Raw genomic sequence first — 18,378 nt, 5'->3', positions numbered from 1 at the left:
GACTTGCATGCATGTACGAACCTGCACATTGGCTCTATTTATGCAACATCCTAACCAGGTCCCAGGCACTGGAATTGTAAATGGCATCACATCAAGGCACAAGGGGAATATTAAAGAAAGTAGGATGGGTCTTGAGAAGTTTATATATTCATTTATGTATTTCAGTCAAATATCTAATTGTAACATCATACTGCTGTAAATAAATTTCAGATTTCACATGTAATGACTTCTCATCGTGAACGTTTTGAAGCTAATGATTCTAAAATGAATTATTGTTTTTGCAAAATTTAGCCATCACCAATAATTGAGTGTAGTCTGAACTGCGAATAGCATATTATTCTACTTATCATTTGCATTAATTTTGTACATGCAAAATTGGGACTCCACAGATTTGTTCCTGTACATTTTCTTTGAATTAATAAATTGAATGAATCAACATTTGCCATGGAATCTGGCTAATCTGTCCAATATATGGAAATATGGGAATAAAGATTAGACAGTGATCCCAATTAACTAAGGATGCTGATTTTGTGATTTAGAAGTATGAAAACAGTCTCTTGACATTCTTGTGTAATTTTCACTTGAAGAGTCATAAAAACTTTGGCAAATTTAGAAAACATACATGCTAACACCACAAAACTAAGATATAAAAGCCATTTATTCAAAAAAATGTGGTGGTGTCAAATCACATACACAAGCCAATATTGAGCTACAAACACAGACCAAACAGTTCTATAAACAGAAATTGGAGTGTTCATATACCATAGTACCTGAAAAAGACCGTTAATAAAAAGGAGTCCATAAGTATTTCATTTCACTTTTTCTATATGGCTCCTTGCTGAATGTCTTTGCCTAAGTTAGTGTACAATGAGCCAGAGGTAGAGTCCCAAGTAAAGCATCTAATGCCTCAGGGCTCCATTAAAAACCTTTATTCTTCTAAACAAAAGGAAAGCCTAGCCTATAGTTTTCTGTATGACACTGAAGTAAAGCCTCTTTGCTTGAACAGGACGACATTCCCAAGCGCATTTGGCATTAACCTAGATTGAGACTGTGCTTTATTGAACCATCTCAGTTCTCCTCCCCTTCAGACTCCGACTCTAGAAGAGAAGAAAGTAAAACACTTCATGTAGGTTGCACAAGGACAGCGATGTGAGTAGTTCTATAAAGATAACAAGACACCCTTCCAAAATTCAAATTAAAATTTTCATCATGCCTAGTACTTCCTAGAAAAGGTTGGCAGATTAGTCAGAGTAAGCCAGAAAGAAAAGCCCAGCTTCAGAAGACCAAGATCTACTCTGCTACCGTCCCACAGTGGAGCTCTTAATTTACAGATCTGTTCCTAGAATTTTGACTATGAATTATTCTGGTCCCCCTCTGCAGAGCCATGCAATGTTGTATCTGAGTTGAATAAAGGATCAGCATTATTTGCTCGCTCCTCTAATCTCTATGAGTAGGCTGTACTGCTATCATCCAGGAAGCACCCTGTAAACTATTTGCTCTGCAATTATCAATCATCATCATTATCCAGCCTCTCTAGAAAGGCATATGTGGTGTTACCATACAGCAGGTATGAAATCTGTACAAACAACATTTTTTATGATTTGTATAGCATGAGATAAAAGTAATTTCAAAGTGGAAGCAGGAGAAGTAGAAGTAATTTAGAAACAGGAACAGTTTTTGTCACCTAAAGCTACTTTGCATCATACTGTATTTCTCTCTGTGTTCACCTGACAGGAAAGGGCTTGCTGCCAACAAATATTACACATTAGATCAAATTTCTCAGAGCAAACATGGTCTGCATGTTCTTACAGCAACATTTTGTTTCCATTTGTACTAGACTTTGTAATTAAGAACATCTGGCAGAGGGGACATGCAGGAAAGAACAAAAATAAAGAGCAACATAAAGGCATACAAGCAGAAGAGTAAAAGGGGAAAAATGCTTTATTAGACCAAGCTCACTAGTCCAAAGTCTCAAGTGGGAAAGAAGCTACCATTTTTATACTGCTACCTGCACATGTGAATTGCTGCAAAGTCTTATCTGCTCCTTGGCATTACTGCATATTCCCTCCAAATTTCTAAAATCAATTAAATTAAATGGATGCAAATGAATGCTAATAATTATATCCTTATCTATTACACATGGATTGATCTTTCCAACTGATTCGGAATTCCTTTTCAAGGCAAAAAAGGTAACTTATTTATTCAGTACAAACCAAAGTAATTTCCTATGCAGAACATGAGGAAAAAAAAAGGTTAGGAACTAAAACTAGTTCCCCTCCTCAGTAACTGTTTTAAAGCAGTAAATACAGACCACATATCTTAGCCTGATCACTCAGCTGAAAGCAATTTCAGCCTGCAGTGGCACAGGCAGACTTATGCTATGCTCATGTCACCAGTACAGATGATAATAGCAGAAAAGGCACTGATATAGAAAACTGTTAGGTTGCGCATGCTAACACCAAGGTACTTCACGCTGTCATCAGTGCAGCTTCCTCCCTGCAGAAGCTTAAAGAATTCATCTACAGACAAGTGGTACCTGATGACTTAAGGACTTCATAAGGACACCACAAACATTAAAAAGCAGCAAGCGTTGTTAGGCTTGGGCATGGCTGGAAACAATTTGGAGCAGTCATGTCTGCTGTTTTTTATTCTAAGTCTGCATACTTCATATGCTTGGTACAACTAAAATCTGAAAAAATAAATTTGATTTGCAAAGAGACTACTATAGTTCTTTAAATGAACCCGTACCTTCTTCAGCGTTTTGCAGCCACTCCACAAATTTCTTCATCTGGTCAAGAAAAACACTTTTGCCTTTAGCAACATGCGCTTCTTTATACCACTTGAGGATAGCTTCTTCACTCAGAACATCAGCTGAAATACAGATCAGTGTTTGTAAAAAATCAATGTATTTTTTAGAGGTCAGAAGATTTTGAACATGAGAGAAGAAGGATTAGTTAATATGACTGCAGTGGAACAAGCTTTGCATGAACTATATTAGGCTACAACTACAGAATATCTGATGCATATAAGAGATTCCAGATGCAATAAAATGTGTAATGTATTAGACTTAAAAAAAGTACCAAATACTGTGCTTCTGTAGAGTTCTCTATTCATCTGCTTTAAATTCACCATGTAAGATAGTTGGACCAAAAAAAAAAAAAAAAAATCAGTCTGCACATCTTATAAGTTGGCCAACAAGAGCCTTATGAAGTTCAACAAGGACAAGTGTAAGGTCTTGCACCTAGGAAAACATAATCCAGGAGTGCAGCACAGGCTGGGATCTACCTGGCTGGGGAGCAGCTGTGTGGTAAGGGACCTGGGAATCCTGGTGGACAGTGAGCTCAATGTGAGTGAGCAGTGTGATGCTGTGGCAAAGAAAGCCAACAGGAAGCTGGGCTGCATCAACAAGGGCATCACCAGCAGAGATAAAGAAGTCATTATCCCACTCTACTCAGTGCTTGTCAGGCCACACCTGGAATACTGTGTTCAGTTCTGGTCCCTGCTACACTAAAAAGAAGGGCCACAAAGATGATCAAAGGACTGGGAAGCCTACCCCATGAGGAACTGCTGAGAGAACTGGGTTTGTTCAGCCTTGAGAAGAGAAGGCTTAGGGGAGACCTCATCACCATATTCCAGTATTTAAAGGGTGGCTACAAAGAAGATGGAGACTCCCATTTTACAAGGAGTCACATGGAAAAGACAAGGAGTAATGGGTCAAGTTACTCCTGGGGAGATTCTGATTGGACACAAGAGGGAAATTGTTCACCATGAGAACAAACAGTCATTGGATTAATCTCCCCAGGGAACCGGTGGATTCCCCAACACTGGACACTTAAGAGTCAGCTGGACAGGGTGCTGGGCCATCTTGTTTAAACCATGCTTTTGGCAACAAAGGTTGGATCAGATAATCCTTGAGGTCCCTTCCAACCTGGTATTCTGTGATTCTGAGTTACCACAGCAAGAAATACCATGCTTTTTCTTGCTGTTGGATCACAGAACTGTGCATGGTTCTAGAAATCTGAAGTGATAAAACACCTCCTGACTAAACAGTTAAAAGACAGCTGGTAGGGATTTTTTGCAATCATTTTTTTCTAAAAGTTTTATATTGGTTTTAGCTAGTAAGTTTTTAAGGTCACTATTCAGACCACCCATTTTAAGGGACTGGCTCAAGATGGACAGCACAGCTAACATTTTTATGTCAAGCATCAAAAACAAAATAGCTGTCAGTGATGGAATGTGAAGCTGAGTACGATTCAGAATAAAGAAATTCTAATAAACAGGAAGGACACTTATTGTTTCCAACAGATGCAAATTTAGGTCTAGTAACAGACCTCTACCCCCAGGAACAAAGCTCCTGTGATCCAGCCAAACCAAATATCTCAGTAATTGATGGCTGTGGAGGCAAAATCTGGGATCCACAATGGCATTTTGGCAGTTATGTAATGCAAGAGGCAAGAACACACAAAAACCACCCCCACCCCCCCACCCCCCCCCCATATTTGTACTATAAAAAGACTAAAGACAGCTTTCTACATCTCGCTAAAATTTCCATTCTTTTTGTCTTTGAAGAAACTTCCCTCCCTTGCTCTGCAAAATCAACACATTTGAGTTCTTCACTGCTTCCTTGAGCTCCTTGGTGCCATCCCACCCATTGGGTATCTGCTTGCCGAAGCACCAGTCCTGACCATCACCTTCTTCAGCCTAAAGGTTATAGCAGAGGTGGCGGGGAAGGGAAGAAGGCAAACTGAAGTAAATTACACCAAAACCCTAAAGCATCTGATCAAATGAGACAGAGTAGACACATTTCACATATGCTGTTGAATAATAAACAGATGGAAGCAACAAGGGATGTGTTGGAACTTAATCAAAACTATCCCAAGACATCCAACAGTAACTGCGTATCAAGTCTTCCTGAAAATTTGGAATTAAGTGAGTATGTGTGACTGGAAGTTACCTTGTCTCTCAGACACTTTTCCAAAATAAAACCTGTTCTGCAGTTTGCTGCAACTGACAGTAAGCTGGAAACACAGGGAAAACAGAACTGCACTGGCTCTGTGCTTTTTTCAGTACATATGAAGTTGTGCTTCATGAACTGTACAAGTGGCACATAAGGCTGTATCTTCCTGAAATCACAACCCACCACAATGAACTTTTCTCCCATGCAACAGAAACACTGAAGCTAAGGAAGAGGTTTCAAACAGGCTGCATAAAGTACTTGCCAGTAGGCATTAGCAGCAGCTCAAAGGCATTACAGCATTTAACAAATCAGGATTTTCATTTAGCAAACGTGAAAATATTTCACATGGACTCTCATGAAACCGCAGTTTAATCCCTGAATGTAAAAAGCTTACGTTCACCACAGAGTCCTGAAGTTCACACAACTACACCTGCAGAATTACTCAGGGTGTGACATGTGTTATGATCCTTAGGGACAGGCAAAGAAAATCTGAATAGATTTCCGAAAAAAAAAGAACAACATAAAAAAAAGAGTAGAGCAACCCCCTTCCGGGGCTCAAGCTAGCTCTTGGGCTTTGTGGACTTTAAAAACACAAAGCTGCTGCACAGAAAAAGCTGCAGAAGCCTGTTGCTGCATTGCAGTCCATATTACGATACTGTACAAGGAAGCACTGCGAGGTAAGTACATATCTCAGTCCAACAGTAATAGGATTTAAGTTTAATTTTTGGATTTGCAGACTGTAAGCTCAATGGGTTTCTTGCCAAAGAGGAAGGGGGAACTTCTCTCTCCTGCCCCAAAACTCCAAACCTGATAATAGCAGCATGCAATCTCACTGTGTGCCTTGAAGATTAAAACATTCTCAGGTTAGGGGGATGAAAAATTTGCCTGTATAACACTCCATAGCAATAAGCCTCCTACACTAACAGAGGAGAAGAAAATGCATTCAACTACAAAAAGGACAACTGCAACTCCTTTCACTTCTGAGCAGTATTATTTGTAATACATTCATGCCTCCAGCGCTCATAAGAGATGACATTCTCCTGTCAGCACAGAGATGCTCAATTAAACAATCATGCAGGACAGGGTGTAGTTAATGATACCTCTAGGTTGCTTTGAAGCAATGGGAACACTGGGGGGGAACGGGAGCAGGAAGGGAATGATTTATTTTGTATATATATAGTTATTCCTCATTAAAGTTGATTATAGATATATTTTAACAGCTGAAGCTGAACACTGTGGTTTGTGGGTGTGTGCACATCATTTGCACTGCAGTCCCAGGTGATGCCAGCCCCAGAGAGCTGGTTTTCCTGCAGGTGCAGCCAATTGCCACTCAAACCACCCATGGCCAGAGCCTCCAGGGACATCCCTCATGAAAGGCTGAAGCTGGAGAGCAGGGAGACTGAAGACCCCAGTGTCTTTACTGCAGGGTTAACTGGAAAAGTTACTTGAAGTTCAGGTCTCAGCTTTGTATTAAATCACCCAGTTTGAATGAATTTCTGCTTTCAACTCAAACTGCATAGCCATCGGCAGTAAAGGGAAAAGCACACCCTGTCAGCTGTCAGCTGCCACCACAGTCAATCAATCTACAGTATTCAACTCTATTGCAGCTAACTCAGTTGGGAGGACAGAGCCTTAAGGCAAGGGCTCTTTCAACACAAGGAATGTCACCCACAGTACACTTATGGTCTTAATGGTATTTTTTCTTTTTCTGGGAAAATTTTCCATCCAGTACCAAAATAAAGTACTTGAATAACGAAGATATTTAAAGACAACTGTGTTCCATCAAAAAACAAAACTTGTGTATCATGTGGAACTTGAAGATCCTGTTCTTATAAAGCGGAGGATTTCTGCAGCATTTGAGAAGACAGTCTGCATCGTTTGGTTAGAACATCTCCATACTGTAGAAAAGTACCTCTGAGGCCTAATTATGCTGCTGCAAACCAGAGTACTACTTCACATGTACTTGTGATTCTTTTTTTTTTGGTATTTTGTAAACATTACTTTGAATTCTAATGCAAAAGTACACAGAGGCTTTGTGCCTGCTAAGGATGTTTGCTGTTCAAAGGGTCAAAGGACCCTCATGAAAGGAATGGTTATTAATTTCAATAGCATCAAGATTTCACATTTGAAATTTTCAGGTTGGACACAAGCTAAAAGAGGAGATTCTGCAAATGAATATGATATATAGTATGTAATCCAATAACAACAATACTTATTCTATCCACAGTTAAGGGACACACTGCAACATGGAATGGACTAAAAAACAACATACATTTTACAGTGCAAGCGTAACTAGCAAGGAGGCTGGCAAAATTATTAGGTGTCACTCACAAGAATTCAGTAGTTTTTATTCTCCAACTGAATGTTAGATTATTGGTCACAATGCCACTGGCAGATTTACAATTGCACTGACTTTAAGTGATAACCAGAGAAGCAACATCACAGCCAGGGATCAGTACAGAACTGGACAGCTTATTTTTCTCTATACTGTACCAAGTACACAAAAATGTAATAATAATGTCAACAAACTTTATTGACTACAGAACTGCTTTTGCAGATTATACCTACAAGCTGTTAAGAAGCTGCTATCACATAAGGAAAAACAGGGCTTGAGCTTTCCTTGCAAGAAAAGTGGATATTCCTCCTCATTTAAGAGACAGAATAAAAAAACCACAACAACACAGGCTTTCAAGGCCTTCTAGGTGCTAACGAGCCCCACTGTTTCTGTTAATATGTTTTAAGTATTTCCAGGTAATTCCCAGAAAAGTAATGCAAGGGCTATTTTATGATGGAAATATGGGAAAGATTTAAATGTAAGATGTTGGACATGCTGTTGAGAGTATTTGTCAAACTATGATTGGTGCTTGGTGCCTATGATCACTGATGACTGTCTTCATGCCCAGGAAGGACTCCGTCATGAGTGATAAGCAATAAACTGTCCACATTCATGCTGGTAGGTAGCTGCATTTCTGTCTGCCCATCCACAGATATTTCAGATGTCTTTATTTGTCACTAGAAGAAGTTTCATACCCTGAAACCTCTCTAGATCCTGTACAGATTACACCTGAAGCACAACAGAAAGGGGAACACAGGTGTCTGTTTTTCCCCCACCACCAACATAGCCAGTAATAGCTTTTGGGGGCTGTTTTTCTTGACTATTAGGAAACAGAAGATAGACCGACATCAGTAAATTATCTACAATAAAGTGTATGTCTCTAAAAAGATTTGATGGCTTGTTTCTAGTGGATAGTGTGAATTGAGAAGAAGGAGAGGGTGAGATCTACCAGCACTGAAACTAAGTAGAGGCAGGCAGCATGACTCTGGACAAGCCAAAGCCATAAGCCGTTAAAGCTCGATAACAACACATGGGACAAACAGGAATTGGAGGACTAGTGCTCCCAGAATCTTCCCTGGTTAATGCAGTAGCACGTCCTCACCTAATGGACACTGTTTAACTCCAAAGCTGCCTTAAGTAGATGGAGCTGATGACCCCCTTACTGTGTCCAGCACTGAGAAGGGCCCTACGGCTAGTGGCTGTAAGGTCAGGCGAGCAGTTGCCAGTAGGCAAACAGGGCAGATCCAGCTTCAGCCTAAACAGGGCCAGGAAGGGCTGGCAGCTGTGCCACCGCATGACTGCATCAGATGGCAGAGAGGCAGGTGCGCTGGCACACCTGCCCCAGGTATTCTAGGCAGGAATACGGGCACAGTGAGTATTGCACATGCTGGACACACTGAACTCACAGCTTCCACTGACAGGCCGTACATTAGCTCCCAACACTCTTCTAGACATCACATGAATCCTAAACAACATTGTGGCACCTGTAGTGCTGAGACTAAAGTCTTCTCACCCTTCCTAACAAGCCTGCCCAAGTACTTCTCCAAAGTCAAAACAAGAGCACACGGTGAGCAGAGTAGATGGGAACTGAGTTCTTGGAGCACGTTAAGTTTAATGTACAGTTTAGTGACTTATTTTCTCTTTTGAAAATACTTTGTAATGTCAGTGTTGTTCTTGAATGCTAACGCAGTAATGAGGGAATCCTACACAAGACTGTTTCTGGTTTAACCATCACTTATGGTCTGAGTGCACTGCAGTTACAATACCCATTCTCCATGTCTGAAATGAAGTTTTTTTTTTTCCAAAGAAAACGGAATAAAGTGATTGCTACAGGCTGCAGCTTCAACTTTGTCCTCAGTCATTAATACTGTTTACAAATTGTAGTATTCAAGGGCAGAGGGACAAGGTGTGTTATTTTTTCATTTGATCATTGAGGCCATGCTATACTGACACAAGGATGGAAATAAATCCACATGACTCACTTCTGCCTCTGAAGCCATGAAATTATTTTAAGTCTGAAATCATTTGCCTTGAACATGTACCTGGCCATCAGGGTGAACAAAGATCAATATTGGGTTTCTACTCCTGATTTTTCTCCTTCAACTACTTATAGCAAGAATGTCAGAACAAACTGTTTGGCAGCCACCCATCACATGCAGTGCAAGACCATTAGTCTCTATGACAACCTGACCAGAATAAACTTTCAAAGAAATCAACTTCACAATAAAATTTTAAATCCCTCAAACTATGGCACCTGCAAGAAACTGGAAGGGAAAGGAAAAGGGAAAGAAGAATAAGGAAAGCTCTTTCTGGCAGGGAGGGAGTACAAAAAAAAAAAACAAACCTGAAAAATCTTCCTGCCAAGAGGGTCTGCAATTTCAAGGTTTCTTAAATTCAAGCTTTAATCTACTTCTTAAATCTGCCAGAAATTTATAGAAATGTCTTCTTAGAACTGGTTTTATACAAGGACTAAACTGCACTTGAACAGACTGTGGCTGATGCTTGGATTTTGCTCACACTTCTTGACTACAGGATAAACGCAACAGAGAGAGAAGGGCTTGTTTCGGCTTTTCCTGCTCCTTTGAACTATCAAAGCATAAGGTATTTCAGAGTTCAACACAACCTTCTCATATGCAATACCCGGAGAATGTCTGTTTGCTATTACATTGTAGGTGAGTGGTTGGCATAGAGAATACACGCCCAGTATATAACAGTGGACATAGACTTTTACCTTTATAAAAGAGTACCACTATCTTCTGAAAGGCTTTCATGAAATGGATGTTGTCATAACAGTACTCCTGCACCTTCTGGAGAAGAATCAACTCTGACTGGCCTTGAGTGCTGAACACAGCAAGCAGCGGGGCATATTGCTGAAAGGAAGAGAGAGTAAAAAATAAAATGCATATCAGTATACTGAAAATAAAAATAAACAAATGAATTTTTTTAATGTATGCATCACGAATTTCATCCCTGAAAATCTGTTTCACTGAAAACTTATTTACTTGCCATCTGCATTTACTTAAACACATAAATGCATATACATAAATATCCATGAGCTTTTGTAAGATGTGCTGCATGCTGTGAGCTAAAAATCAGTACCACTTATAGATATTGAATTCTGTAAAACCAATTTATAAAGTCCACGCCTTGGAGTACTGCTGTTTGTACATTTCACAAGGTAGCACATACTGCTGATTCAGAAGTGATGCTGTATTGATGTTCATAATGCAAGACATCCAAAGGATGAAGTGCATAAAAATACAAGTCTTTAGTTGACACCAAGTGTCATTATTTTTTCTCATTATCACCATCAGTGTCATGACAACCTTTACTTTGATAAACAGAAACTTTTAAAGCACAGTATTAACTGCTAATGTTATTCTGACAAGATAGTAGATGCACATTTCATTGTCTTTTCCCAGAGTTTATTAATATAATAAAAGATAAAGCAAAACCTTTTTCGTTATGCATTTTTTTTCCTCTCAGTTCAGATCTTAAAATTGAAAATTACATTAAAGGACAATAACCTGTTCATTCTTAAAAACTACAGTATTTATAGCTCTCTAATTTCCTTTCCTGTTAGCCTGTGACGAGACCAACTAAGACTACAATCTTAAATTTATGGTAATATTAAGAGCATTTTTCAGAGCTGAAGGGAAGACAAATTAGCCTTGATCTTCAGAGCCCCTGGCCAAATATATATAAAGGTTACTATTTAAATTGTTCTTGCACTGATCAGCTCAGCTCTTCTTCATCGTTTTCAGTAATGCTCTGTTTGGCATTTTTCAGCTGGATTTGCAATGGCCTGATATCAGAGTTCTGGTCTGTGTGACCAAGGCTGCCGATGGACGCAGTCAGGTAACAAACCATCCATCACCAGCAGCACTGATGGACACCTTCAAAAGTACCTACACTTCAGGACTTCTCTACAAGAGGCTAAATGCTGAGAATTTTAATCAACATGATCCATGGAAAAAAAATATTAAAATGCATGAAAAACAATGGAAATTTGAAAGGTTGGTTCAGAATACCTTTTGCAAAATAATTATCAACTATTAATTTGAAGAAAGGGAGAGCAAAAAATTGTACTGTAACAAGAGCAGCTAGGCAGACAGACAATACTTTTGGAAGAAACTACCTTTCAAAGTAACTATGAGAAATTACTAGATGTAGCTAACATCAGAGGTTGGGTTTTTCCACTTATGACAGGTACAGCCACATCTTTAGAAACAACGTTACTGTTTTGGTAAAAGCACTGCAAAACTTGTGCAGGCTTTGGGTAGCAAGACTCCCTATTTCTCCACTTTTGGCCCTTGAAGCATCCTGCGGGCATCTAGGCAAGTTGCAGGGAGGCAGGGAAATATATATTGCAGATCATTTATTTAACAGCCTCAGCAGAACCCTCTCCCATCCACAGGTTTGTGAAGTGCTGCTGTCTATAAGCGTCGAGTAATTCATAATAAAAATCCTATCTTTTCAGTTTAGAAGATATCTTCATTTTGCCACATCTGACTGACTCCCTTCACATTCCTCTCTCACTCCTGGTACAGACTCACAATTATAAGTTTCAAAAGTGTCCAACTGCTTAAGGAACCATAAAATTAGCTTCTTCTCATTGCTGGCTGAGCTAAGAGGCATTATTTTCCTTTTGCCTCGGGTTAGGTAGCAGCAGGTCAGCAGCTGCAGTGTCATGAAGCTCACACCACAGCCTTACCTGCAGTGCAAACTGTCTGGAAGATTCTCCCCACCCATGGGGAATGTCTCTTCTCTGCACTGGAGGTGGCCTATGGGCTAAGCCTCCGGTGTCATAATGAGGTTACTGGGACGATGAAGAGCTTATCCTGTTAAGATTCAGGGTTGCCCTGTCTCCTCCTGAGTTCAGCTCCTGGTAGTCCTGCCATGCGGATGGCACACGTGGCATTTACTGGTTCATGGCTGCCCACCACCTCCATTAGGAAGCCACCCATCCAGTATGGCTTGTTAAGAATGGTAAACTAGGTCAGTGTTCTGTGCTTTGACACATCTTTTCAGGGGTCCCTCATATACAGCTTATTAAAAGAAATCTAATAAATTCGAGACTGGTACCCAGATGTCAAAGCTTTGGGAACTGTGCCTTGTGAAAGTTATGCATAAGGTACAGCCATACAAGAATAAATCCCACCACCTCGCATGTCCCATGTCAAGTATGTATTTATACGCATCCTGACTCACGCCACCAGGGCAAAACAACTACATGTCGACACACAGGAGGGAACAGGAACAAGGCTCTGGGTCACTCTAACGGCGCTGACCTGATTTCTGGAGTTGGCTCACACATTGGGTCAGCTGACAGACCATAGAGAGGAATCCAAGATCTGTTTCTACCTATCATAGAGGAAGGATGTGAAACAAATGCTGTTCCTTTTTGAACACAGAAATGTAAAGAAGTAGCTGGCAAAGTCTAAATTTCTATTTCTACTGCTTTTGTTAAAATCTTACCTGCAAATAGTAAATACCCCATACAAATTTGTCTTCTGTTTTCATACAGTGGATGTATGAAAGAGGCTAGAAAGATGCCTATGACATAGACAAGATGCCTTACGTAATTTAGTGGGGTTACATACAGAGCTGATGGCTTGGGTCAGTGAGATGCTCAGGGCTTAGCATCCAGTGAACAGTATTTGTACAAAGCCAGCTATGTTTCTCTTTTTTCAATGTTCAGATATTCCAAAAAGTGTTTGTTAATCTGCCCTGCAGTACTGGACAATAAATCTCAATGGATACTCTTATGACTCAAAGAGATATGATCGATTTTTACATCAAAAGAACAAGAAAAACAATGTCTCTCCTTCTGGAAACCATCTCATCTTTCTACTGATATCTGGGTCACTTGAGAAGACTTGAAGGCATCCAATTTTACCATCAAAGACTACACAAGATCCCAAGGGACTACATTTCTAGGATGACTGATTGGGAAACCAAATTCAGATGAAAGGACAGCAGTAGCAGGAGCTAAACCAACATGGCAACTCCAAGTATGGAGAGGCATCCAATATGAAGAAGAAAGGAAATCAGATCAAGCTTAAGATCCATTTTACCATAAAGAATAAAGTACAAACTGTTTTTGTCCTAGGGCAAATCTTTGCAGCCCTGGCTGTAAGGGAGTATTCTCTTGCTCACAGTTTACCAGCTTAAAAGGACTAATTCTGCTGAAAAGTCTCTCTGCCTCTGTTCTCATTTCAAGTGTATTGCACTGCACAATTCCTTCAGACTTAGATGAGGAATATCAACCACAGCAGTGACTGATGCCTCTGCACTGGTTTTAGGTTTTGAGGGGTTTTCTTCCACTCCAAGGTCATAAGAGTTTTTTGTACCAATGTGCAGCTGTGATACTGCAATCTGTCATCACTTAGGAAACTACAGCCTGTCTTTCTATGCGTTCAGTTCTCCCATCCACAAGGACAGTACCTGGATCAGAGAGTAACCACACTGTACAATGCACATGCTCTCAAGCCAGCTCCCGGCTTATTAGTTGACAAGTCACTGAGTATCCAGCTCCCACAGTCAATATTGGCAACAACCATTTCACAGATTCTGAGCTCAGCAGTCCTGCCTGGATCTAACCAACTCTGCGGAAAGCCAGCACAGGTGCTGCCTCACCATGCTCCCAAAACTTCTTTGCTTCTGGCAAAGACACTGCAAAGGCAGTTCCTGCAGGCTTACTAGTCAGGTCTGAGCGGAGCTGAGTCTCAGCATTTGCTTAGCATTGTCCCCAAGGCACGGAGCCTCTCAGGATCTGGCACACTGAGAAAGCACAAAGCAGAGGTGCTCAAGGCTGCAACCACCTCAGTTTGCTCCGGCTCTCTGCACTGTATGTCTCAGGGTATTCAACAGCCTCAACTACCTCAACTTTGTATTCATTTGACTAAAGGAGAAGGGACTATACACAGCGCTTGGTGTGTTCAGTGCCAGCCCCCAAAACTCTAAATCTCCTGGATTTAAACAGGTAAACTTGACAGCTGTAGAATGTACTCTGTTCATCCACAGCAGCTCTTCCCCTCTTCACCCATGCACGCACCTTTAGATGTTTGAGGGCTTGCTCTGCAACCAGCTCTTCCTTCTTGTTCCATTCCACAGCGTTCATGACACAGGTCCACAGGAGACCAATCACTGCCGGCTCTGGCAGCTCATTTCTTTTCATTTCCTCTTTTACATAAAGCACTACCTGGAGCAGGAAATAAACTGCTGTCTTAAGCAACATTTCCAAACAACCAGAATACTTGCAGTCATTTACAAATAACACCATGGTATAGAAGTAGTAAGATGAGAACAAGAGTAATAAAAAGGAAGCATTTCACATGTTTTTATTTAGCAACATTATTATTACTTAACTACAAGTTTTGTCCCTCCCCTCCAACCTAACAGTTAATGCAGTTAAATGAAATACATTCTGATAAGTATAACTGAACAGAAACCCCCAAACCCCATAGTCAGTTGCACTTGCAATCCAGAGGATGGTCTGTTGCTTTAGTCTTAAGCACAGAGTAAGCTGATGAACAAATTAAAATAATTTAAAGAAAAACAGAGGAAATCTATGAGGTGCTCGTATCTGTTCCTCTGTACCTATTCTTGATTTAAGTCCTTGACTATTATTATATAAACAGAAGTTATAAAAAACCACTACCTCTTTAATCGGGCATTCCTGAGAGAGACGTTCTTGTAGCTCTTTTTGAAGTTCTTTACGAGTTCCCAGTGACTGCTGAACTCTAAGGAAATCTGAGAGCTCTTTTAGACCTGCTTCAGTAAAATACTTAGCAAAATGGTCCACATTCTGCCGGTTGGCTGGAAATAGTTCCTAAAAAGACAGGAATGCTCTCTGTTAAATAAATAACCAACTATGACGCTTGACAGAATGGAAGGAACGTTTTTGAAGGATGAAAAGGGGGAATCACCTGATACTGCTATTAGAAGTCAGTGCTTGTATTAGCACTGGAAAAGTCAACATTTTAATTCATCATGTTGTGTTTCATTATAGTGAAGGGAAAAATGATGGTCAATTACACAAAAAAAAACCTAACATCCTCTCCACATGAATTACATTTACTTATGAATAGCTGTCAGCTTAAGATGTCTCTCAAAACAGTCCTCAGAGAAACTATACCTTTTGCAGATTCCAAGAATCTTGTAGGGAAAGTACAAAGGAATAGATGGTAAAGCCATTATACGCAAAGCACATTTACCATGCCCTACCATTGCATCCACACATTCAACTCTTATGAAAAATACACTTTGCAATAAATATATGGCCCAGGCACCCTGGCCGGACGTCACCACTCTGCTGAGCAATGATTACCACTAACGTGTCATTTAACAAAAAGTCACAAAATCCACTACGTACTGTTAACATTAACTCCTGCAGGCATTTCTAATTCAAAGACACTGTCAATCTATGATATATGGAAGTCCAGCTACTTAAAATAGTTAAAATTATTCTTAAAAATTGCTATAGCAAATGCCCCATATTGGCAAGGATTCAATGGCATTTGCTTAACATCCAATTCTTGATGTCTAACAATGGTTTATGGGATAGATAGCAGTTTTTTTACAAAGAAGTTAGAGACCTTCAATCTGTTTACTTACTGAAAATGAGATTAGGAAGAAACTATCATGAAAGCATCTATGCTAGGCAACATCATGTGATACTTTATAGTTCTTTAATATAGCAGCATAATGAGAGCCAACAGCTGAAAGCTTAAGTCAGTCAAGTCTGAAATAGAAGTAAGATGCAATTTGCTTTTTCCCCCTCTCTTAATGAAAAGTGTAATTAGCCCATTTCCCAGCTTTATGGCAAATTATTTATGACTTGGACTCTTAAAATCAAATACAAATTGAAGAGATGAAGGGGTGTGGGATGTTGCTTCACTTTTGAAAGATTCTTGCCTAATCATAGATTATTGAGGTAGAAACAGGAAATACCGCTGAAATTCTCCAGGCAGTGCTACATACGATGTAGTGCATTTGATTGGATTATCGCAGCAGCAATCTTTTTGAGGATTATAAAAACCCTATTGATCTTCAGAAAGACACTGGGAGAGAAAGGCACATGTCATTGCATCATATTCATATATACTCTAAATACCTCAGGTCACAGGTTTTGAGTCCAAAAGCTGAAAGCCTTCCTGCATTGCTCCTGCTAGGTCTGCTGTCATCACTGCAGGACCATTTATGCTACCCAGATGGCTACTGCTGCAGAAAATTACCTTACTGTGCTTTCACTACACTATTTAAACACTGTCGCTTTAGAAAGTTATATTCTAATCATAACCCTTTATAATTTATTTATTATTTACAAAAGTAAAACACATTTCAAAAAAATAGAAATCCTCTAGCACAGTTGCTGGTGGTGTATGTTTTGTTAGCAGTGGTTAGAAAAAAAACCATTTAATTAATTCCCAACCCCATATATACAGTCTTTCAGAAGGCATTTAACTACAGGAAAAATAGAGACAGAATGTAAAAACATGTGATATTTAATATTCATGAACCTGTATCAATGCTACAGCCATAACAATATTGCTGTGATTCAAAATATTTAAAAAATGCTGAGAGAGTCTGAGGGGGAGTTAACATGCTTACAGCAAACTACCATCTGCATTTTATTTTCTTCTCTTTCCCAAGGACACATAAGGAATATTGAAAATATATTGTACTTACTAGCAATCTCTTATCAAGGTTGGCTTTTCTTAAAGCAGAGGTAACAGAATTGGCATCTTTCTCTGCCATCCATGCTTTAAAAAGCTTTACAGCGAAAGAAGCTGCAATCCCTGTTTCAGAAAAAAGACAAAACATGCTTCAGCAATTTTCAACATGAATTAGAGATGGCTGTAGGAATTACAAGGTTACAAAATGGTTACAAGAATACGGAATGAAAATACATTTATGACAACGGGACCAAACATGTAGAGCTGAAATGGTCATTTTTTCCTTTAATGCAGTATTAATTTTCAGAAGTATGCTAGATTGTTTGAAAATCCTTTCATTCTGTATTGCCCATCTCCATCCAATTGTTAAATGATTTTTTTTTCAATTATTTTTCCTACCTCCCCAATTTACAGACCAAGTCCAATGCAAAAGAAAAAATTATGCGTTAAATCAGTTAGGAAATGAGGGCACAAAATAATAAAGGGTAGTCAGAAATAAGAACTGAAAAAACATATCTTCAAAGAGCTTTTTAGCAAGTCCTGGAATAGGGTTAAAGAACTTTGCAACTTTGAGGTAACGGATTGAACCCCATCCTCCTAGGAGGCATTTAGTAGCTGGTAGGACCAGGCACAAATACTGTTTTAAGTGGGAAAATTCCTTCCTCAAGGCACAACTTAGTATTGTTGTGCATTAAATCAAACAAACTCTACCTTCACTAGCTGTAGCTTTCCCAGGGAAGCTAATAAACCGTTAGCCTGACACCTCCTGTTTCCCTCTGGCATGTGTTCCTAGAGCAGCAGCACCATGGCCCTGCTGCGGCTTCTCAGCTGCGAGTGGCAAGTGCAGGGAGCTGAAGGAAGCTGAAACGTCTCAGAGATGGAGAAACAGCTCATCCTTGAGGAAGATCCCCCGTAGACCAGTTATACTTCTCTGTACTACACTCATATTAACATTTACAGTGGGATTGACTGTGATGATAATAACAATGGTCAATACAATTTTCTGTTTCACCTCCAAACAGTCCTGAAGCTCTGAGAGCTAGATGGGACCTACTGGTAGGAAGTAGCTTCATCATTCTTAGCCACTTTATAGATAGATATCCATTCCTCTCATTTCTAGGATACATTGACTAAATGAGTCATCAAACAAGAACAGAAAAGATTATTCCCAGAGCAGTGTAACTTCATTAACATTCATTACAGATCTTGGCTGTTATGACAGTTTTGGCAACCTTATTTCAAGAGCTTAGTCGTAAGACACGATCCTTAGAGAAATACTATATGGAACCATGGATGCACAATGTCACGCCAAGAAAGGCCTACAAATACTACTTTGAGTTTGTTTTAGATGTCGTACAGCAGGTTCCAAGTGAAACCGGCATGATGCAGCAATCGTAAGTACTGTA

The 18,378-nt window shown here is 39.8% G+C and overlaps 1 protein-coding gene across 2 annotated transcripts in view; it reads right to left on the bottom strand.

Annotated features, from left to right (window-relative positions):
- Nucleotides 1-640: 640 nt before the first annotated feature.
- Nucleotides 641-18,378, bottom strand: part of BZW2 (basic leucine zipper and W2 domains 2) — a 60,819-nt gene continuing 43,081 nt past the window's right edge. For both annotated transcript variants that reach the window (XM_074836774.1, XM_074836765.1), the window contains exons 7-12: nucleotides 16,986-17,095; nucleotides 14,956-15,126; nucleotides 14,350-14,496; nucleotides 10,024-10,162; nucleotides 2,749-2,871; nucleotides 641-1,097 (exon numbers count right to left, since the gene is read on the bottom strand). In XM_074836774.1, coding sequence (XP_074692875.1) covers nucleotides 1,069-1,097; nucleotides 2,749-2,871; nucleotides 10,024-10,162; nucleotides 14,350-14,496; nucleotides 14,956-15,126; nucleotides 16,986-17,095 — 719 coding nt within the window. In that variant the 3' untranslated portion in view covers nucleotides 641-1,068. The remainder of the gene's footprint in view (nucleotides 1,098-2,748; nucleotides 2,872-10,023; nucleotides 10,163-14,349; nucleotides 14,497-14,955; nucleotides 15,127-16,985; nucleotides 17,096-18,378) is intronic.

Source organism: Strix aluco, chromosome 1 (genome assembly GCF_031877795.1).
Source record: "Strix aluco isolate bStrAlu1 chromosome 1, bStrAlu1.hap1, whole genome shotgun sequence".
Lineage (NCBI taxonomy): Eukaryota > Metazoa > Chordata > Aves > Strigiformes > Strigidae > Strix > Strix aluco.
Note: the sequence above shows the minus strand (reverse complement) of the source record. Positions and strands in the feature narration are given on the sequence as shown.